The 23,062-nt window shown below is 46.3% G+C and overlaps 2 protein-coding genes across 2 annotated transcripts in view; one reads left to right on the top strand and one right to left on the bottom strand.

Annotated features, from left to right (window-relative positions):
* LOXHD1 (lipoxygenase homology PLAT domains 1) overlaps positions 1-11,818 on the top strand; it is a 136,486-nt gene extending 124,668 nt beyond the window's left edge. Inside the window, exons 38-41 of the mRNA XM_051803768.1 lie at positions 5,292-5,462; positions 6,591-6,729; positions 8,237-8,398; positions 11,338-11,818. Of these exons, the coding sequence (XP_051659728.1) occupies positions 5,292-5,462; positions 6,591-6,729; positions 8,237-8,398; positions 11,338-11,818 (953 nt within the window). The remainder of the gene's footprint in view (positions 1-5,291; positions 5,463-6,590; positions 6,730-8,236; positions 8,399-11,337) is intronic.
* Positions 11,819-16,664: 4,846 nt separating this feature from the next.
* The window catches only part of ARK2C (arkadia (RNF111) C-terminal like ring finger ubiquitin ligase 2C), a 51,334-nt gene continuing 44,936 nt past the window's right edge, over positions 16,665-23,062 (bottom strand). The window contains exons 7-8 of the mRNA XM_051803747.1: positions 22,675-22,781; positions 16,665-21,556 (exon numbers count right to left, since the gene is read on the bottom strand). Of these exons, the coding sequence (XP_051659707.1) occupies positions 21,439-21,556; positions 22,675-22,781 (225 nt within the window). The 3' untranslated portion in view covers positions 16,665-21,438. The remainder of the gene's footprint in view (positions 21,557-22,674; positions 22,782-23,062) is intronic.

A 23,062-nucleotide genomic window follows, 5' to 3' on the forward strand; every position in this document is an offset into this window, starting at 1 on the left:
CAGGCTGCTAGGCTTGGCAGCAGTGGCGAGGAGGGCCAAGGTCACCCCCTCCGCATCCCAGTCCAGCTTCAGGACGTCTGAGTTTCTCAGCTCCTCTCTCTCCGGTGCTGCAGCACTCCAAGACTCCTCTCCTTATATAGGAGTCCATCTCCTCCTCCTCTCTAGGAGGTCTCAGAGGGGTTTGGGGAGTTTGTTTCAGTTTCTTACCCCAACTCTCTCAGTAGAACTCAGTTCTCTCTCTGCTGCTGGCTCTCGTTCTCTTTCTCTCTCTCCTTCCAGGAGTTCTCTCTGTGTTGCTGTCTGCCTGTTGCTGCTTGGTCTTATCTCTTCTGGCTCTCTACCACCGTTTCTTTGGTCAGTGCAGTTCTGCCACCGCTTTTCAGTATCTCTTGCTGTGGCTCACAGTGGAGAAACATCCCCCAGCTCATAACTACAGATACACAGTCCAGCTTAACACTGTTCCAAGTCTCTGCAGCCCTCGCCGGGGGCTGGGGGGGCCAGAGACCCCCAGGGGGGCTCCTGCCCTCACTCCTCGTGGCTTTAAAACATGGCCACTTCTTCTACCACCAAACTACAATTACCTTCTCTTCCGTTCTGAGTGTGATATGTTTATATTTTGTGGAAGCGCTCACTGGGTAAAACTTCAAAACTTCAAGGGTCACCACCCCCTGGGGTTTTACCATTTTATAACTTTGGGGGGAAAACTGTTTCCCCCCACCACAACTCTCCACCCCCCGCTTTTGCGAAATATCAACATATCACAACAATTTGAAAAATTCTAATCAGCGTGCAATCTTCAATAAACTAAAATACCATCAAAATCTCTCTACTACATATTAATATAACATTATCATAAACTTTACTCTTAATACTTAACTTACATTACTATAGCCTTACTTTCTCTACGGTGGTACAGTCTGTGTTTTGTCTGGAAAACTCTTTCTGTTACCATAAGCATCATGGCTTTTATCTCTTTTTATCTCGATGGTTCGTAACCATCCTCTGCTACCAAAAATGTCATGGTTTGAGAGCTCCAAAAATCTCATTCCCTGGTCCTAGCCCCCTCCCACATCTCAACCCAGTGTGAGATGGTTTCCAGACACCACACAAGACTCAAAACCATGACATTTTTGGTAGCAGAGGATGGTTTCAATGCATCTACCTCTGGGTTATGGGCCCAGCACACTCCTGCTGCGCCAGGAAAAAGGCTGTGAGCCACCACTGCAGAGATCCTCCTGTTTCTCCCGTGCAGCCAGGCCTTGCCAGCACTGCTCAGGACTTGGGAAAGTGCTTTCACCTTGCTGTATCCACACCACTTTTCTGGCTCCTCTTCCTCACTCCTTCACTGATGCTGCTCCATAAACCAGCTTCGGCTGAGGATTTGATGCCTCTGGGATTACGTCCATATGGGATGTAGTTTCCTTTCCTGTTATTGCTCAGGTGCTGTAATGTCTCTGAGCCCATTGCTCTGTGAAAGTCACATGGGAACAGAAGGTGTAAACAGGGTAATACTCTGAAACCAAGATTTCATGACCTGAAAAGTGGTTCTGCAGACATGATTTGTTCTCCTTCCACTGATGTGATCCCCAGCACACAGAGCCAGCCCAGCAGAGGGAGAGTCTCACATTTAGACTTGGAGCATCATTGGCTTTTGCTTTTTTTTTTTTTTTTCCAGATCAATGCAAAAAGAAATTTAATATATTTTTCCCAGCTTGAAACAAGATAAAAACTATACCTTTTCTGGTAAAGCAGAACAGTTTCTTCAGACACAAACAAACCCTTCAATTTCCATATCAGTTTTTAAATGGTGTTTAATGCTGTGGCAGTGAGACCCTTGATGTGACTCCTGGCACCATGAGACATGGACAGGATGGGAAGATGTGCTGCTCTGGACATATCCATTACAGCTTTCACCAGGGGTTAACTATTTCTCTTGAGCAATGAAAAGTAATAAAGGGATCCTTCTACAGCTTCCAGGTCTCCTAATATAATTCAAGTTGCTAACGATCAGGAGTGAAAATGAGAAAAAAACAAATTCTAGTGAGAGGGAAGGGAAATATCTTTCCTTTAAAGCAGACTGGGGGATGTTTTGGGGCAGCTGCACCATTTTTCTAAGAGTGGCCATCCAGCTCCTTGATTTAAGGTCTGGAAGGGACAGCCTGTTGGTATTTGCTTTTCAGTGTCAATCCTGACAGAGCCCAACACTTGCTCTTTGAATAGCCCAGAGCTGATAAAAGAACCTTTGTGGGGAGGAACAGGAAAAGCTGTACTTTGTGCTTGCTTTGCCCTCAAGTCTAACATCTACTGGAAATCAGCTCTGGCCTATCTCTCCCTCTAAGAAAAGAGCAGGATTTTGTTGCAGCTCTCCTGGTGAGTGGCTGCTGGGACCAGGCTGGAGAAAAGGGAGAAGGGTATGTGCATCTCACTCAGTCTCTTTTCTGGGTGCTGCTGATTAGCACTGATCCTGACCCCATCATCCTGTTCACTCCTGCAACAGGGCAGAGATCACCAATTTATTCCATCCGGGTCTGCAGCCGTTGATGTCTCTCACTGGAGAAAGATGGGATATTTTCTTTCTTTTGTGCTGTACTGTTGTCACAAAAGATTTGATGGAAGTGAAACAGCCTCCTAAATACGCTGCAGAGATGTTCATTGAACTTAAATGGAAATGAGCTTACCAAAAAATGAACAGCTGACACTGAAAACATACTTAGGATAAATTTCCAAATAGCCCCAAAGAGCAAGTTGCTCCAGTTGAAGCATGATGGGAGCCCTGGAGAACTTCATAGGATTATGGAATCACAGAATGGTTTGCACTGCAAGGGATCTTAAGAGATAATCTTGTTCCATCCCCCTGCCATAGACAGGGACACCTTCCACTATCCTAGGCTGCTCCAAGCCCTGTCCAAGCTGGTCTTGAACACTTTCAAGGATAGGGGCAGCCACAGCTTCTCTGAGTAAACTGTAAAATTAAAGAAGATGGAGCCAAACTCTTCTCACCAGTGTCTGATGACAGGACAGGAACCAATGGGCTCGAACTGAAATACAGGAAATTCCATTCAAAATAAGAAAAAAAGCTTTTTTTCTTGGCACAGGTAATCAAAGTCTGGCACAGGCCACCCAGAGAGTTTGTGGAATCTCCATCCTTGACGATACTATAAACCTGGTCAGACACAGCCCTGAGGAACCTGCTTTGGCTTTTAGGGGATTGGACCCAATGTTCTACAGATGAAACTTCAAGCCACAATAATTCTGCAGTTCTGTGCCCCTGAAATTTAAAGGGCAAGTGGCTGTGTTGGCTGAAGTCAGTGTTTTGTAGTGCATGATCTCCTTACTTGGAGAAGGTTCAGGAAGCCAAAGTACAAAACAGCAATGGCAGTGAGGCTGATAGAGAACAGCCAACATGTGGTGTGGAGGGCTCACAGTCCTTAAGAAAAGGGTGACCTGTTGGCATAGCTCAAAAAGGTGCCATCATTTTCTTTTCAAGGGTAATGAGGATTAATATTTTCAAGGTAAGGAAGTAGACACATGGCAGTGAATTCCTGGAAAAGTAAGAACTGTTTAATGTCTTTGGGATGTACATAGTAAGTCATCAGAGATGTCTCATCATGAACATAATCTTTCTTTGTCTGACTAATAGCAGGACTGTAAGTCCTCCCATCCCCACCAAGCTCAACAAGAACTTCTTTAATTTGAACAAAGAAATCAGGAAAATGCTCTCAAATGCTGTTTTCTTCATTTTCAAGTTGCTTTTCCAACAGGAAAAAAAACAAAAACAAACCAGACAAACTGAAGTAGTAAACTAAAAGGGTGCTATGACTCCTCAGAAGGCCCCAAGGTAAGAGTTAAGAGATTTGGTAGTCCATGCTGGGACATCCATCACTTTAGTCTGTCCTGTGTTCATGTCCAGTTCCAACACTAGGGAATTCCCTCTGGTTGCTTGGCATGGAAGGGAAGGGTAATTTCCTTGCAGGTGGTAGCTGGCAGGGTCAAAGGAGCAAGTTGTACTTTGCATTCTGATTTTCAAATCCAAATATGAAGGATTTGGGGGGCAATACAGGCCGTGGAGAAAAACACTAAGACCCACTTGCACTCCCAAAACTTGAAGAGACCACCAAAAACCACACAGACACTGCTATCTTCACTACTAGCAACAGAAATGTTTGCTGTAGGGGTGGGCGTTAGTTAGGTGCAAGATGGGGGTTAGAATATGTACTCAGCTTTCTTTTGGCTTCAAGTCTTCACTTTTCACTTAAAATAGCAGGAAAATTCAGCAGCAGTTTCTGTTGCAGGGGGTACTCCATTAACTTTTGCCCTCAAAATCTCTGATTTCCAGAGTTTTTCATGCTTTGGGCTCTGACAAACAGCCTCGTGATTCCTCTGGGACTTTGTAAGGCTTTATTGTCCCTGAGCCACAGCAGAGCTTTTTCATGGTGTGGTCCCTCTGTAGACATGATGTCAGGGGTCTCACCAGCCATGTCTCTCTGCAGCTGCTATGGGTACTGCAGAAGCAGAAGGTGTTCCCTAGCCCAGAGAGTCTGAAATCCAGCTTGTCCAGAACCATGCTCCAGTACCTTTATATCTGATCAAAAGCTATCAGCTCCCTCAAAAACATGGCCTGTCTCTAGAAGGGGGATCAGATGATGGTCTTGAACAAGTTGTTTTTGTTATCAAAATGATATTGTGTTCACTGATGTGACATTATATGAAGCAAATACCCGTCAGATGCATCCAGTTCTGGAGCTCTCATCACGGAAAGACCTGAGGAGGCTACAGAGATGCTCCAAGGGCTGGAGCCCCTCTGCTCTGGAGCCAGGCTGGGAGAGCTGGGGGGGTTCACCTGGAGAAAAGAAGGCTTCAGGGAGAACTTAGAACCCTTTCCAGTGCCTAAAGGGGCTCCAGGAGAGCTGGAGAGGGACTTGGGACAAGGGCCTGGAGCAACAGGACAAGGGAGAATGGCTTCCCACTGACAGAGGATGGATTTAGGTTGGGTATAATGGTTAAGGTTTTTATAATAATTGTGGTGAAGCCCTGGTACATGTTGTCCAGAGAAGCTGTGGCTGCCCCACCCCTGAAAGGATTTAAGACCAGCTTGGATGGGGCCAGGATGGTGTCCCTGTTCATTGCAGGAGCATTGGACTAGATGACCTTTAAGATCCCTTTCAATCCAAACCATTCCAAGATTCTGTGATTTCTAGCACCAAGATGGTGATACCAAGGAAAGGCACCTCACCTCATTACCCAAGCTACATGCAAATAAGCAAATCTTTTTTATTTTGCTGTTTTACAAGGAATTGCACCGGGTTGGCACTTGGAATATATTGATGTGATGGACTCTGCCATGGACAAGACATTTCGCTTCCAGTGTGATCGCTGGCTGGCTAAAGGTGAAGATGATGGGCAGCTCATAAGAGAACTGGCTTGTGCCAACAATGACATTCTGGAACTGAAGGAACGGACTGGTGAGTTTTTGGAGTTGTCTTTTTTCATTTGCTGAGGGACCTCAGAGGCCATAGGACCACATTGCCTGCAAGTTGCTTCACTAAAGGTTCCCACGCAGGCTTTAAGGGTTGGATTATTTCATGTACTCTTTAGTTCAAAAGTGCTGGGATAAGAAGGAAACAAGTCAGGGTTTATGAGGAAGAAAAAGATCTCATTGTGGGTTGAAACCTAAGAGGGGCCCATCTGCAGTGGTTCAATCCAGCCATAAGCCAAAAGAACACATGGATATGATCTCATTAGAAGTAATGTGCTTGAGTCTCTGAGGTGGAAAATAAGATCAGTCCTTAAAGCTTTGTGAGTGACATTGTTCCGCCTTCCTCCTTAACTCGTTCTGGCCTACTAGCTCAAGTATTCCCAGCTGAACATGACACCTGAGCTTAACAGCCCATGGCCCTGGGTCTGCTCTGGGTGATCCCACCAGGCCCGAGGTAATTACACTGGTGTCTGATGTGGTGAGTGAGTCAGCCAACGAGAGCTATTTAACCACACTGATGATATGCAAAGTGCATCTCAAGAGCTCCAGCAACAGTGGTCTTTTTCAGGAGAACCCTGGAGAGTCAGTAATCACATTACTTTAGTGTGATGTCATTCTGCCACTGCAAAAAAAATCAGCCTTGTGATGGCCCTTTTGGGTACTTGTAGGCCACCACAGCATCTGAGCACATCTTGTCGGGTACCTGGGTACCCTCACTCTGTTGGGAACAGTGGCACAAAAAAAAATAGGAGGATTTGGATGGACTGTGTTAAAAAGGGAGTGCTTAGCACAGCAGAGAGCTGAACACAGCTTGTTCAAGACGGAATTTGATGATCCTTGTGGGTCCCTTCCGACTCAGGATATTCTAAGAATAACTCTTGCTACCCAATCGAGCAGGACTCATATTTTTTGAGTATTCTACCCCAAGGCACTTAGAATTCAAAAATACTACAGATTTCAGTGTTTCCATTCTTACTTTTCAAGTGCTTTCTTGTGTGCTGTGAAAAATATTAGGGAAGGAGTTTTTAAGCAAAGTGACAGCCAAATGAAGAGATCTTGCTGGCCATCTGTTCCTCCTTTTTTGTTTAATGTGTGTGTTAACTGTGCTCTAAAGCCTATGAGATTGTCACAGTAACAAGCGACAGAGAGGACGCAGACACGAAGGAAAACGTCTGGATCATCTTAGAAGGAAAGATGGGCCGCTCGAAGGAATTCCTCATGGAAAACTCCTCCAAGAAAAGGAGATTCGAAAGGTAGTAAAGGGAATGGTGGGCTACAGGAACTCCTCGCTGGTTGCATGTCCTCCACCAACGCCACCTCTTCTCTAGGATGGCTTAGAGACCTTGTGTTTGTGCAGTGCTTCTTCTTGTCCCCCTCCCAAAAAGCTTGGCGGCTTCTCACCTGGATTAAAAGGAACATATAAAATGAGTTTCTGATGGGCAGTCACAGACTAGGTTTTAAAATGACACGAAAAAGGCATTTGGCAAAAGGAAATACAGATGTTGCAAGCATGTGCGTGTCTACCTTTGTATCAGGACATGCAAAGGGATTTCTGGCGAGCCCCCAGGGAGGCTCTGTGTGTGTTTCTGAGCTGGGAGGAGCAGAAGGAAGCTGGGGGTGGTTTTAATTCCTTTTGCAGCATCTCACTGGCAGTGGGAATCAGAGAGAAAGTAATAATAGTTAGAGGCTAAATGTTGTCAGAGCTGCTCAGATTTGACTTCCCAGACAAACCTGCAGGGTGAGGCTGCGAGATCACTGTCGCGTGAGGAAAGCCAAGAATCAGCCTCTCACTCAGACAGGCTGGAGGCACATCCATGTTACATGGGGCATATTCCTTCTCCCACGTGGCACCAAAGTGCTCCAGATGTGAGCTGTGTTTTCTGCTTTGTTTAAGGACACAGCACGTCCTTAGGAGACAGGGACCTCTTCAGAGTCACGGGATGTTCTGTTGCTTTGCAGGGAGGAAAGGTTTTCCTGGTAAAGGAAGGTGAACTTACAGCTGATGGGGGATGTAGTATGAATGTCTGAGGTATCATGTGAATTATAAAAGATCAGGAGGAGCTTCCTCTCGACCTTCAGCTGATGGTGTCTCTGGAGGGCTTAGACACCATGCTCCGAGGCATTAGTCACAGACTATCCTTGGAGGCAGGTTGGAACAAGGACCAATCTAAGGAAATAAACCTAACAGATGCTCAGGGAACATGACAGGAATCTAGTCAAGGGTTTGACAGAGACATGTCATCCCTGCCCTGTTTCAGGGGCTTGGAACTAGATGTTCTTTATGGTCCTTTCCAAACCAAACCGTTCTGAGATTCTATGATTCTATTGTTTCCCTAAACTATTTTCAATCTGAGCTTCAGGAAGGGTGGCTGAACTAGCAAATTTAAAACAGCTATGGTGGGTAGATGTGTAACAGATACAGTATCTGTCAAGAATGAATGAATAAGTGCTGGAGGGGAAATTAGTCATTCTTTAGCTTTATCTATAATGAGGCAAATTGATTTTGTATGTGGAACAGCTCAAGTTTATCCTGGGAAGTTCTAGTGGCAACAATTTAAAGTGTCACCCCTAATCAGAGAAAATACTAAATTTAAATATGGAAATTATACTTTGTGTTGAATGATTGTAGGTTAAATCAAATGACTGTGAATGAAGGCTTATCTTCTATCTCCTATAGCTGTGTGCAAATTACTTAATGTCCATATGTGACAAGTCACTGGCAGCCTTCAGGATACTGAAACTGCTCCCTGTTTCCTGTAGGGGAGCAACAGACACATTTCAGTTTTCTTCAAAGAACGTTGGGGATATTGCAGCCATCTGTGTTGGTCACTGCCCAAAAGATGGGAAGAAGTCATCTGCAAAAGCTGATGTCTTCTGGCATGTCCAGGAGATTATTGTGACGGAGATGGAGCTTTGCAACAAGTAAGTGCCTTCTCGTTTGCAAGAAGCTGCTCCAGGAGGGCATGAGGGAGCTGATCTGCTCTGCATATGTCCTCCTGAAGGAATAACAGAAAGTCTCACCTTAGTCTGAAAGCTAAGGATATGTTGTTTGGTGTGTCAGGTGCAGAACATCCCTGCCTGACTCACCTGTGCAGTTTCGGAGTTGTTAGAGAGGGCATTTGCATGCACAGGTAAGTTTGTAAACAGGCTGCCTTGGGTGAATCTCACAGCTAGGACAAACCGATGTCTCAAGTTGTGGGAAATACTCCAGCCTGACTGAAATGCAAGGGGTTTGTAGGATCCTCTGCACAGACTGGTCTTTAAGTAAGTCTTGTAAAAGAGCTCCTAGAAACAAGTCGAGGGTAAGACAAAACCTGAGCCTCTGATTCAGACCACTTTGGATCAGAGATCCTTCTGGTCTGGTCCAAAAGACTGGACATGACTGGAAATGTCACAGTCATGGAGCTGGACCATATCTGAGGAGCCCTGAGCATGTCAGGTCCTACATGCTTTGGTCTGAGCCCTGTCTTTTTGAAGGGGTGACATTCACACCTCAGACAGCAGACAGCACAGGGACTGTGCAGGAACCAGACGAGATCATCCATTTGCAGAAAAAAACTGCACTTCAGTGAAGAATCTGCACTGTTAATTGTGCATTTCTTCTCTTCTCCATGTTATTTCCATTGCTGCTAAAGAGTTTAACTACAAGGAGTTCATTTCAGCTGAAACAATTGAGTGTTTAAGAAGAAATCCTTGAAGTGTTGGGTTTTTTTCTTTTTAAAGCTAAGAGTCTCTCCTAGCAAATTAATCAGACAGTTGAAGAGCCTTAATAATGTTTGCTGAATGAAAACTCAGTCAATTGCATACTAAAACATGCTCTTTTCTCCTGGCGGGGGAAAACCTGGAACCCTCGAAGTCCAGCTGCGCAATCAAATCCGTGCACTAAACTCTCTGGGAGCATGATGAAACTGCTGAAACAGTGTGTTGTGAAGGGGCCAAAGACATTCTCATAAAGACACGGATTTTTTTAAAGCTGTTTTAAATTAAAGAGGGCAGCCAGGAGGTACGGGTAGAGCCTGCAGCCTGTCCTTTTTTTTGAAGCAGAGCTCCAGCTCTGCGGATGCGGCACTTCACTGTGGTGTTTGCTGTGCAAAGGACCAACTGGAGAGATTGCACCAGGAGAGCAAGCTCTCACTTAAAGTATTCCCCATCCCAAAATCCAAAAAATACCACCCAGACAAGTCAAAGACCAAATCAAGAGAGTTATGAAATTGCTGCGGCAGTAGTTTTGAATTATACTGGGATTTTGCTATTTAGTGGTAGATCTTAGTGTGTGAAAGGGCTGCATTAAAACTTTTCCTTGCAAATCGCAGGTCTAGAAAGGTCATCTTTTTTCTTCTTGCCCCTTGTGAAGATTGGCATGCACCGTTATACCTCCAGACCATGAGATATTACATAGCTGAAGAGAGAAAACTGCAGCATCAGGCAACATATCCACCTCGCTCTCATGCAGGTTTTCTGTCCATGAGCCTAAAATTTTTCTCCCCCTGGAATTTCTCATTTACAGAGCCTCTTTCCAGGGAAAGAAGTTTTTCGCTTTGGCTGCAGAAAACGCCAAAAGTGTTGGAAGTGCTTAGAAAACACGGTACAGCTGGAATCACAGTAACCCTTCCACCACGTGTTTATTTTACACACATACACACTACAATCCAGCTACACTCCATTCAGGAGGACCTGCTGCAGTCTGGTGAGGGCGGGGGAAGGGGGAAAAGCTCATTTGGATCTGATCTGCATCATTGGAAATGAAATACATCATTAAAAGCAGAGTGCTCCAGCCCCTGGCCGGGCGCCAGGTACAAGGTAATTTATGGGTGTGCTCTGTGCTCCCTGCACATCACCAGAGGCAGCACTGCAGAGATAAGGGCTTCCAGCATCTGGTACCTATCATTTCTGTGTTCTATGATTATTTTTTTTCCCTCCTAAGGATGAGATGGGTGATCTAGAAAGGAAAGGGGAGACTTAAACATCCTCTATCCCTTTTTTCTGGTTTTTTTTCCTACTCATCCTGCCTCAGTGGGTCTGTAACTGGACATGCCATTGCACGGGCACAAGAGGTGACAAGAGCCCCACACTGATCCTTCCCATGTGCAGGATGTCTGTAGCTGTGTAGGGAAATGTCAGGTTTTCCAGTTGAAATTGCAATGTTCCACCACAGCTCTTTCTAGGGAGAAATTCTAGTGCTCCACACATGGGAAAGTGCTGAAACAGCATTAATGTTGGGCAATTTAGTAGAATGCCCAGTCCATAACTTGCCTGTCCCAGCCGTGGTGTGGCAGCAGGGCCAGGGCAGTGCCCTCCCTGTGCTGGCACTGCTGAGGCACCTCCAGTGCTGGGGCAGTTCTGGGCCCTCAGACAAGAGAGACACTGAGGGGCTGGAGCGTGTGCAGGGAAGGGAACGGAGCTGGGGAAGGGTCTGGAGCAGCAGGAGGGGCTGAGGGAGCTGGGGGGGCTCATCATGGGGAAAAGGAGGCTCAGGGGGGACCTTCTGGCTCTGCAACTCCCTGGCAGGAGAGGGGAGCCAGGGGGGATCGGGCTCTGCTGCCAGGGAACAAGGGACAGGATGAGAGGAAACAGCCTCAAGCTGTGCCAGGGCAGGTTTAGGGTGGATATTAGGGAAAATTGCTTATGGAAAGGATTGTCCATCCCTGGCACAGCTGCCCATCCCTGGAGGGGTTTAAAGGCCGTGTGGATGCGGCACTTGGGGACATGGGTTAGTGGTGGCCTCGGCAGTGCTGGACTAACAGTTGTACTCAATGATCTTAGAGGTCTTTTCCACCCTAAATAATTTTGTGATTCCACACAATTTGCCCAATAAGGTGGCCATCTACACCATTAACACGCCACTGATTTTCCCCCGGCAGATACTTTTTCAGGTGCAACTCCAAAATCCCTCTGCGATACAAGAGACGGGACTACAAAGTCTTCGAGTGTGCCAAGGTCACCGAGAGCTTTGCCAGCAAAGCCCGGAGCTTGGTGCCAGTCAAGTATGAGACCATCGTGGTCACAGGCTTTGAGAAGGGCGCGGGGACCGACGCCAACGTGTTCATCACCATCTACGGGCTGAACGGGGACTCGGGCAAGCGGGCGCTGAAGCAGAAATTCAGGAACCTCTTCGAGAGAGGCAAAACCAACAGGTTTTACCTGGAAACGCTGGACATGGGGGAGTTAAAAAAGGTCCGGATTGAGCACGACAACAGTGGTCTGGCACCAGGCTGGCTGGTGGAGAGGGTGGAGATCACCAACTCGGCCACTGGCGTGACCACCATATTCCCCTGTGGGAAGTGGCTGGATGAAAACCGGGGCGATGGGCTAATCTGGAGGGAGCTTTTTCCCAGGTACTGAGGAGGGCAGGGCCGCAGGAAGTGTTTGGTCCTCCCTTCTGTATGTGAATTTTTTTTCTCACTGTACTGTTTTATATCGCATTTTACTTTTTAAAACACTGGCTTTTGTACTGAGAGATTTTTAGCAGCAAGATGTGCTTCCTGGGTTAACATTTTGTAAAATTAATACTGTTTTTCTTTTTTTAAGTGCATATAAAAATGCAAATTAAATAAATACCTTTGTTGCTTACTTATGATTGAGAGCCACAAGAAACTGTCCCTTACCAGCTCAGATATTTCTGCTTTCAGTGCTATGCCCTGCCACAGCTGGGAGAACCTTACACCACTGACGAGCTCCACTTTTAGATAAGAAAAGAGGTGAGAGAGTTGAGTCATTTTATTTAAGAAAGTTGAGCTTGGAGATCCCAGTTTTTCCCAGTTACTGGCAACTGCAAACTCTGCATGTCCACACACGCACATGCACATCTCCAGAAGGCACATCAGGAGCAGCAGACACGGCTGAGTTTGGGGAGGACCTGCATCCACCCATCTAGGTCTTAAGCAGGGGGATCTGAGTGGTGTTTTCCACACCTGGGCTTCTTTCCCCCAAACCAGACTCAGCTGTCCAGCTGAATTCCTACCAGTCTGCAGGGCTGAGACCTGTGGTTACAGCTACAAGGGCTAAAGACCTTCCAAATAATCAATTCCACAGCAAGGAAGCTGTGCTAACTATATTCAAAGCTGACTCAGGATAATCTTACCCTATATGGCCTGAATACCAGCTCTGTTTCAGAGCAGCTGCCATTCATTTTCTTCTGTTTTTTTCCCTTTAATAGGGGAATAAGTCTTTTTCTGCGGTGAAGGGATTTCCTGGAGGCAACAACGTTTAGTGCTCCTATTGATGAGCTCTTCCCAGGTACTTGCATCTCTACAAGTACCAACGAAAAAAAGCCTTAAATAAATCATTGCTTCTGGAGCCCTCTCTCCCCACAGGGAGCAGAGCAGCAGGACACATCTTTCGGAGGGGAAAGTGAGGTGTCTGAGCTGCCATGAGAAGACCTTCCTCCTGGCCTACCCACGAGAGGATGTTTCCCCTTCCAAAAACTGGTTTTAAACAAGCACTTTGTATGAATAGGGATCAAATGGGTCACGAGTGGGTTAAACCCCCCAAGCCCACCCACCCCATCAGCCCCTGGGTTGGGGGTGATGCTTCTGCTGGGGCATGACCTGGCCATGAGGCAGGACTGTCCCACAGCTGAATCCCTGACTGCTCATGGGCAAAGGAGGCCCCAGCAGAGGCTGGTGATGCTGAGACAGGAGTAAGGGACATCTTGCAGGTGCTGTCAATTGCTCATGGGTATTTGAAAGCTGCTGCATCCTACCAAAGCCCTTCCAGGGAAGTTCTGTATTTCTATTTTCCACAGCAAGCACCACCGGAGAGACTTGAGATTATTCATGGCTGTCTGTGCCAGCTCACAAATAATAGCTCAGACTAATTCATTTTAGAAACCTTTATGGTAACTGATGGTTTTGGAGCAGAGCAAGTTGCTTAAATGAGCCCAGTAATCAACCTCATCAGTGATCAACTACTTGCTGAGAGGAATAATAATAGCAGCCTTCACTGGCTGTGTTCTCCTTCCCCACTGCAGACTGGTGCTGCCAAGCTGTGAGCAAGGGGCTGGGGGCTTACAGGAGGGGCAGAACAAACCTCAGGAGGGCTGAAGAGAGTACTGGGGTCAGCAGGTGTGTGGCATCCCTGGGATCCTGCTGGGATGGGGTTCAGGCTCCCTGGCTACCCAGGGTGTCCCATGAGTGCATCTGAGGCATCTGGTTTTGCTGCGCTTGTGCAGTGTCACTGCAGTTCCCCAGTGGGTGTTTGAAGCAAAATAAGGGTCAGGCTTTTGATTTCTCTGCATTCTCTCCCACCTCAGTCTAACCAGGGCTATGAAAAAAACCCTTCCTGTCAATAGGTTTGGCCCATTTTTAGGCATATGTGTGCTGCAGTGAAATAAGAGTTTGTCCCATTAAAGTGCTGTAGTCCTGGCATTTCTGGTTGTCTCCAGTCAGTCCCCACTTTGCACAGAGTTGTGGGGAAGCTGGTCTTAGAGCACCACTGCTGCAGTTTAATCCCTGCCATCCCCTGAACCAATTCACCTCACTGATACATGCTATTGTGGAGGTGTTAAAGGCCAGGTTGGATGGGGTTTGGAGAAATCTATTCTGGTGGAAGGTATCCCTGCCCATGGCAGGGAGTTGGAACTGGATTTTAAGGTCCCTTCCAGCCCACACCGTTCTGTGATTCTATGATGATTCTATGATTCCAGCCCTCAGGAGCAGTGAGGCAGCTTCTGACCCACACACCATCCCTTCGTGGGGCAAGGAGGAAAGATAAATCCTTACCTTGCATACAAGATGTGTTCCCATCTGGGAGGAATCACATATAGGAGGTAGATAGGACCATGACTGAAATCCCGTTGAAGCAGGAATGAATATCTTTGGGGTCACCAGATCAGTGTGTAGGTGGGAGATGGGACTGCAGATACCTGGGTTGCCATCAAAACCTCCTGCCATCCCTGAGCAGGCACACTCAACACAAAAGCTCCCGGCAAAACTGCCCTGAAACAGGCCAAGGGAGAGTTTGCTGATGGGGAGTCAGCAACCCCACTGCCTCCCAGGAAGGCAACCTTGGCAAAGCATGAAACAACTCCACTTTTTTCTTCTGAAGACTTCAAACAGGCCCCTTGTTAGTGCAAAGCTCAACTCTACCCCGGCTCTGGGGAATCCTTCTGTTGCTACAACAACTAATGCTACAGAAGTAATAAGGCAAGAGTGGAGTTTTTCCAAGGACTGGATTTGCACTAAGCTGCTAAATTCAACACATTCTTGGCCAAGTGGAGAACAAGGGAGGAGAAAAGCCAGATTTTTCCTAGTCCTGTGCCTCTTGTACGGCTCAGGTAGAGCATCCCAAAGCTGATAGGTTGGGCAGATGCAAAGCTCCTGCTCCCACCACCAACCTCAAACTTTTTCCTCTTTATTCCTTAATTGGTAGGCTTTAATGCACAAACCTTCACCCAAAAAACACTAATGTAGATGGGAAGCAAGAGAAAAGGACAAGGAGGTTACAATCAGAGTGAGTCTTCAAAACCAGGCTGGCCCATTGTCTCTGTGTCCTCCATGATTTTGTGAGTCTGATACAATGCTATGTTTACTAAATTTATGTTTACTAAGCATTTGGGTGCTAACAGTGAAAACAAGTATAAACAAGAAGCCCTTTGCAGTGTTGCATGGTGAAGGATTGGTTGTCTCTTGCTGCAGGACACAGGGAATTATTTGCAAATCTCTGTGCAATTGTTGCAAAATATTTTTATAGCATCATATACCAACCTTAAGTTGATGAAGACAGAATGACTGAGGGATGCGAATTACCTTATATTCTGTATTTAGAGAACATATTATAATCTTCCCTTGCCCCATCCTTATGTGTAGAGGTCCATTTTAAAATTGAAAAGAGCTAAAAAAAAAGAGCAAAAAACCAACCAACCAAAAAAAACCCAAACAAAACAAAACCAAGAATAAATATATTTATTAATGGAGTTGTACAGTTCTGAGCTGCAACCTCTGAGCCAGCTGTGGATTTAGATGCTACAAAACACAAATAAGGGCTAACCTTCCCAACCCTGGGCAGCTGCTGCGAGAGCAGATGCTCGCAGTGAATAAAGACGTTGCATCTCGGTCCGTGCTGTTACACCTTGATGGGCACAGCTCCTCTCCCTCCCCAGCACAGACACTGGCAGCTGCTCGCTGTGCTCAGCAGGACTGTTATCAGATCACAGTGACATGTTTGCTGCTCCAGTTCTGAAACCAAACCAATTGCCATCTCCAGCAACGCTCTTGGAGCCGTCACCCTTCTGAAGGACATCATCAAGATCTCAGTGAGAAAGTGAGATATTCCCCCAGGTGGACCAGCAGGTCATTTTTAACCTGCTTTCTATTTTCTGAATTTCTGAAACCTTCCTGTAACTCGAGGTTTGTGTTGCCTGAACACGGTTCATCCCTTATGCAGCGTTTGCTGGATGCTGGAGGAGCCGGCAATTCCCTTTGGCTACAGGAACCAAATCTCTGTGATCAGCAGCCGCCTGTCTCCAAGGCTTATTTAGTCTAATCACATAGTCAAAACTGGAGACTGGTCTCAGCTTTTCAGGAGGAACAGCTGAATCAAGAGTGGGCAGGAGCAGAGACTGGCACCACTGATAGTGGGAGAGAATAAAAGCACAGGAAGACCTGTGAAATTAACTACGCAGGATGCAAAATTGGGTGTATGACATTGGATTCTCCAGCAGGTAAAAAAAGTATTGAAAAATACCCTCAAATGTGTTGGTATTAGTTTGGAGTATTTTTTTTCTTCCAATTAGTTTGTCCTTCCTTAGTTATTAAACAGGAGACCCACACAGAAGGAGAAGTTTCTCCACCAGGAGGATGAAGAACCTTTCAATACCTCTGCAGGACTTGCAAGAGATATCCTACAGGCACTGTGGGATATGGAGGAGAAATCTCTCTTTAACAGGCCTTTTTCAGAAATTCTAGAAAGTGATTTTGGCACCTGATCACTAAACTGGTGCCACAGGACATCACGCATGGTGGTATGCCCAATGTGTAGAGCCTTACCTCACCCATGCCATGGAGCTCAACCACCAGCAGCCTCTGCAAAACAGATGGGCAGGGTATTTTATACCCCAGCAGTGGTTTTTTTGCACATCAAAGTCCAAAGGCATAAGCAGTGAAAGAAGAATTTACTCCGACCCAAAGAAACCAGATACGAGCAGTAAATAAAGACCAAGCCCTGCCAAGTGACTTCTGTGTGGCACAGGTTTATAGTTAGCAATGCAGTTTGTTTTATTAGTTATAAATAAAGTACAAAAAATCCACCAAAAGTGAATCTAAGCATTTACACAATTTCTAATGTCTTTCCATTTCTTCAATGCACTATTGCTTTAATATTAATAATAAATATTTTTCTAGCTTTCTTCTATAAAATAGTCTATGTAGCAAAATGTTGCACAGCACAACAGAACAGCAGTAGGAATACAAAAATGTGGGTGATCCTTTCACCTGCCCGGGCCATTAAAGGAGAGGGGTTTTGTTTGCTCCTTGTTCTACTTATCCCTTTTACAGTGACTTTGGGGGGGACAACAACCAACCCCCCTGTCCCCAAACAGCTCAAAATCACAGCTCCAGGCTACAGGGGAGGAGTGTTAGAGAGCAGCAAGGTAAAAAACACAGACAGGTTTAAAACCTGGGGTAAGGCAAAGTCAACAAAGCAGAGCAGCACCCTGAAGGGACAGAGAGAAAAAAATTAAGGTACAGTGATTTTGTGCCTTTCTAACCCAAACCAGAATTGCATCCAAAGCCTTTTGGGGTGGGGAGGTGTGGCTACTGGCTGAGCACATGCATCAAACCCCACTTCTGTCCATACACGGCTGAGTTTCTGCGCTGACCAAGGGTGGTTATGGCTTAAAGCTTAAAATGTTACCCCGTGTCTCACCTTCTTGCAAAGCTGGAACACTTGATATTCAGGAGCCTTTGGGAAAGGGCAGAGCACTGTGAGAGCGGCATGGTTGTGGCAGGATGGGGATGGGGATGCTTGGCCATGTCATTCTGGGGCTGACTCCCTTCTCTGGTGTAGATCTCAGCTCTACAGTGGAGGTTTCTCTCTTTGCAGAAGGGATGAAACCAACTGACCAAGAGAATCAGTTAGGGGCTTCTGCCACATTCACAGCTCAGAGCTGGGTTATAGCAAATGCTCATGACAGGCCTTGCAAAGGGATGCCAGATTGACCCTGTGTCCATCCCACCCCCTCCCAGCCAGACATGGCATCACAGAATCCCAGAACAGTTTGGTCTGGAAGGGACCTTAAAGCTCATCTTTTTTCCAACCCCCAGCCATGGGCAGGGACACCTTCCACTAGACCAGGTTGCTCTGATCCCTGGCCAATCCAGGGATGGGCCATCCATAACTTCTCCGGGCAACTTGTGCCAGTGCCTTACCACCCTCTGAGTAGAGAGGTCAACCCCTAAAAAACCTGCAAGGAGTTCCTCACTTTTGTTCCCTCCAAGCCCAGGCTCAGCCTACTGCCTCCTTCACCCCAGCTGGGTGCACACACAGAGGGTGAAAAGAGCCAAACCGAGGACCCACGGGCACCAAAATCTGGACAAAGCCACCACCACACCCGGGCTCCCTTCCTTGGCTTTTGAAGCAACGTGCAGAGTCTGGCACTAAAGGGTGCAGTGCATTGCCACAAGCACAGCCTTGCAGAGGGGGCCTGCTGGGTGTCATTGCAGGGTCACACATGCAGCAAAGAGCAGCAGCATCACCAGCGGGCGGGCGGGGACGGGGCAGGGCCGGGAACCAACCAAAAAAAACGTTTTGGCTTTGCAGAGCGTCGTTAACCGCCTTCAATGCACGGGGACGCAAGCGAAAGGATCACCAGAGTTTGATTATGAGTGCAAATAATATTCATATATATGTGCTAAACACAGTCACTATATTGCAGTTTTCCACTATGTCACAGCATACAGAATCAAAGGTTTGCATTTTTATGGAATGTATCCAAGGTAACAGCACCACAGTAATACAGTTTGTAATCACACACCCTGATTTTTTTCTCTTTTTTTTTTTTTTTTTTTTTTGTTTTTGACAAGATAAGCATCACCCCCCCACATCCCCTGTTTAATTTTTTTTTTTAAGTACCGATGCATGCAAAGCATTCCATTCCCAGAAACAATGCAAAAATGAGGTAATAGGAGTAATAAAAAAAATTAGTAGTAATTTCTAAATAAATAAATTATAATTAAAAATGCAAAAAAAACAACTATAAAAATAATTAAATAAGAACCCACAATATCTACAAGTTAGTCATAAATTATGATTGTTAAATATAAGGCATTTAAACTCACAAAACCCTGTAAACTATCAATGTTTTGTTTCTAGTGATTTTTTGTTGTTGTTGTTGTTTGTTTCATTTTGTTTTTTTTTTTAAACTCACCCTATTATCGCAACCTACTCGTACAAATTATTTAAATGCAAAGAAACCTGACACACCAATACAACTCCAGATGCTGTAAATTCGCACACACCTTGGGATCAGTCACTCACACTAGACCATGGGAGTTTGGTGCTTTTCTTCACCAAAGGGTTTGGTTGGTTTTTTTTTTTTTCTTTTTTAGTTTGCTTGATCTTTTTTTTTTTTTTAAAAACTGTGCTTGTTTATTAGGCAAACAGTAACACTTTCTCACAGGCTTTAAGAAAATACGCTGTTCAGGAGCACTCCTCATCCCCTCCCCACCCAGCCAGAGTCCCAGTCACTCTGTTCCTCTCCCAGCTTCACCCCCAGCTCATGCCTGGACAGACCAGACCTCCTTACAGTGTATTTTACCAGCAAAGCCTTGTATAAAATAGTATTATTAGTATTATTTGTAATGATGCTTCAATCTGCTGCTGCTGGAGCCAGTCCCAAGGATGGACCACTCCTTGACCCATGGACATCAGGGCTGGGACCACCACATCCCCCAAGAAGCTGTTGCTTGTGCTGGGTGTCAAATATATCATAAAATCATGGAATAGTTTGGGTTGGAAGAGACCTTAATAGGTCATCCAGTTCCAACTCCCAGACGTGGGCAGGGGCACCTTCCACTAGACCAGGATGCTCAGAGCACTGTCCAACATGACCTTGAATGTTTCCAGCGATGGGGCAGCCACAGCTTCTCTGGGCAGCCTGTGCCAGTTTCTCATCACCCTCATAGCCAAAAATTTTTTCCTTATGTTTTCCCTATAGGCCACCAAGTGTTCCCTCCCTCCTACCTACACGGACACATGAAGAGAGAGGCTCCTGCACCTGCATGTCCATGGGGACTTGCTCTTTCTCTCCCCTCTCCCACTGGGAAAAAAGAAAGTCTCTGTGGTGCCTCTGAGGTTGGTGTTTTCCAATTACAGCTCATGGGAATCTTCCGATTTCTCAGATAGCGGTTTATGATTGATTCTACTTGGAGAGCATCACTTGGCTCCAGCGAAACGGATGCTCAGGGGAGCCAGAAATCATTCCCACCACATCAGAATTTTCAATACATAATGTTCCTGACTAATTCCCCTGCTGCTCCTCCGCAGCTCTTTCACTCCCCTAGTACGAAATTTAAAAAAAAAAAAAAAAAAAAAAAAAAGGAAAGAAAGAGAATGTTTTGGTTGTGAATGTCAGTTTTCCGGAGGGTTTTCCACTCGGTCCCTGTGGTTGGCATGCTGAGGTGGTTTTTTTTTTTTCAGGGGGAGCGTGGATCACAACAGCTCGCTCCTTCGGGTATTGCCTCTTAATTCTGTTTTGAGTGTTAATGTGATTAAGTTGTGTTTTAACAACCACTGATTACTCCGTGTGGATACAGCCTGAAACACGTACACAGGCTCACACGGGTGCAGGTACACATTCTTTGAGGCAGGTCCCAACCCAGCAGCAAACCTCCAAAAAACAGCAACCCCACTTCCAACCTCCCTCCCCCTCCCACGCCCAAGTGCTCATGGTCTCAGCAGTGCCTTGAGAGCATCGAGTTTTCTTCTGTCCTGTTATCAGAGATGCCTTTGCAAGGGAGAAGAGTCAATGTTTTGCACCTCTCGGCACTTCTCTGGTGTTATTATACCCCAAAGCACAGCTGTAGGCACCCACTCCAGTAACCATCATTTTGGAGCTGGTGAAGCCAACCAGTCACGCAGCTCACAGGAGAAAGCATCACAGACAATGGCAATCAAATAGACAGATCTTCCTTGGATTTTGATATGACAAGCTACTTTGTTAAAGATACAGAGAGCAAAGAAACAGCATCTAGTCCAATATTATGCCCCTACAGAAAGTGTCCAGCACCAGCAGACAAGCAGGAACGAAGCTTCTCCCTATTGCTTCGTTCATTTTATCCCCAATTTTTATTTCTTTAAGCTTCTCTAAATTTGCAACACACTGTAAATGCAAGGGAAAGAAGCACACGCGGCTGAGGCAAAGAGCGCAAACCCTTCTGACTGTAAACAGGATTTTGCTTTTTCTCCTCTTCCCCCACCCCAAGGGTGGGAAAGTTTGACCTCTTTATTCCCCCTCTGCAATGTATTAATCAGGCACCAAAATAAGGAATCTATGAAAAAATATTTGGTGCAAAATAGGTAACAGCAACATGTCCACCACAAGATGAGTAGGGCATCAAACACAACATTTCTTAAGCTAACATGCTCCAGCTGCCATCCATAGAAATAGCTAAAGGACCCCTAACATGTTTCTACATATTCGAGAGGTATATATACAATCCCCATGAAGTGCAGGATTGACAGGCCAGGCTACCACAACTAGTTCCTTCATGTTCAACACTAAATCTTCTGCAGCACGGGGTCTCTGAGCTCCGGGAATGCCAGCTCCCTTTCACTGGGCCTGTATCCTGCGTATGTGCAATATCTCCTACTGCTAGATATTGTACCACCACCTCCTCCTCCTCCTCCTCACTAACGTGCCTGCAGACTTCCCCTCTCAATCAAATGGCTCAGAAGGCAAAAATTTTGCTGCAAGGGTCTATGGCCATACGACCTGGTAAGGAAAATGGTGTTTCCAGCCAGCCCTTTCAGCTGTCCGAGCCGAGCTGTGTTTCAATGTCCACCCTGCAGATCGGGCACTTCTTGCTGGTGGCCAGCCACTGGTCCACGCACACTTGGTGGAAGAGATGCATACAAGGCAATCGCCTGCAGAGACAGAAAAAATACCAGCCTGTTAGGATGGAGGAGGCCCAAGGGACCGAGAAGAAAAGAAAACCACGTGGGAAAGCACTGGAGTGGTGACACCAGTGTTGCCGAGGTCCTGCAGTCTCTCCCAGCCACACCAGCTCACACAGGGAAGTTAGATGGAGATACTGTCCTTCTTGGCCTGTTAGAAACCCTCACACCACCCTGAACTGAGTTGCTCCAGCCATTAATTACCCTGCCTGCTACTTTTTAATCTTTCAGGAATAAGGTTGTACTCCAAAAGGTTCTTCATCACTGTGACTCACTGGTAGTTAGGTGGGTCCCCACTGCTCCTGCATGGTGTCTGGTGTGCCCCCAGGGAATGTGGTTGCTTTTTACCTACATCACCTTTGCCATCATCTGCCCTTGTAATACAGAGAGCACAAGAACCCACAGCAAGAGGATCAGAGCTTTTCTTGAGGGTTTAAGGCAATTAAGGGGTGAGAAGCAGGACCAGGTACTTCTCGCCTGCAGTTCCTTCAGCCACGGTAGTTCAGTCCTTTGCATTTCTTGTCCCCACTCTCTGTCACAATCAGAGATCTGACCTAGACAACAGCCTGGAATGTCTGTTATGGATGACTGGGGTTCTGCTGTTGGCTCAGGAAGGTTCCCTGTGACCACGTGGGCAAAGTAATCTTATTCTACAATAAACCAGCTCCATTCTGGACACAAGCCCAAATCTCCTGGACTTCATGCTCATACTGCCTTTTATCATACTTTGGTCATCTGTCAAGCTCAGATGTTGATGACTGTAAGCTCCAGATGGCTGCCTGAGACCTGGGACACATCCCTCTTTGGCAGTTTGCCACCTGGCCTATTGGCATAGCCTTGAAGCAGGTGATCCAAATCCAGGAGACACTACAAAAACTTGTGCCTCCTGCTGTTGCAGACCTCCTCCTACTTACAGCCCACACCAATGTCCATCTAAGTAGTTTTTGGTTTCCCAGACCCTGCAACAACCCAAGTGAATTTCTCAGGACAAGAACAGGGGCAATCCCACGAGTGCACAGTGGCATCAATCCAAATAAGCACAACTCAGATGGCATGGAGAGGCAGAAGAGCAGATGGGAGGATCATACCTGACGTCTTCTCCATCTTCTAGCATGGACAGACAGATTGTGCATTTCTCATCAGTGTCTGACTCCTCTCCATCATCTTGCTCAGCTTTGCCTTCTTGTGGTCTTCTCTGCAGCAAGGTTAAAGACATCGTTTGGTTAGGCCTTGACTTTCTAATGGTCTCCCAAGCCTGGACAGTTGTAGGAAGGTAAATAATAAGAGCTTTTTCTATCAGCCAGATCCTCCAGGATGAGGAAGCCAGCCCATCCAAAACATCCAGTGAGATGAGGGTGCCACCAACATGCTGCTGGCTGGCACACCTCCTCCTGGGGCCAGTGGCAGTGAGGCTGATGGTGGTGCCCCAAAGAGCAGCCTCTCCTCTGCTGCCCTAATACTGTCTCCTGCCACTTC

The sequence above is a fragment of the Manacus candei genome, unplaced genomic scaffold (assembly GCF_025592945.1).
Source record: "Manacus candei isolate 608988 ecotype Guabito, Panama unplaced genomic scaffold, ASM2559294v1 h1tg000059l, whole genome shotgun sequence".
Taxonomy (NCBI): Eukaryota; Metazoa; Chordata; class Aves; order Passeriformes; family Pipridae; genus Manacus; species Manacus candei.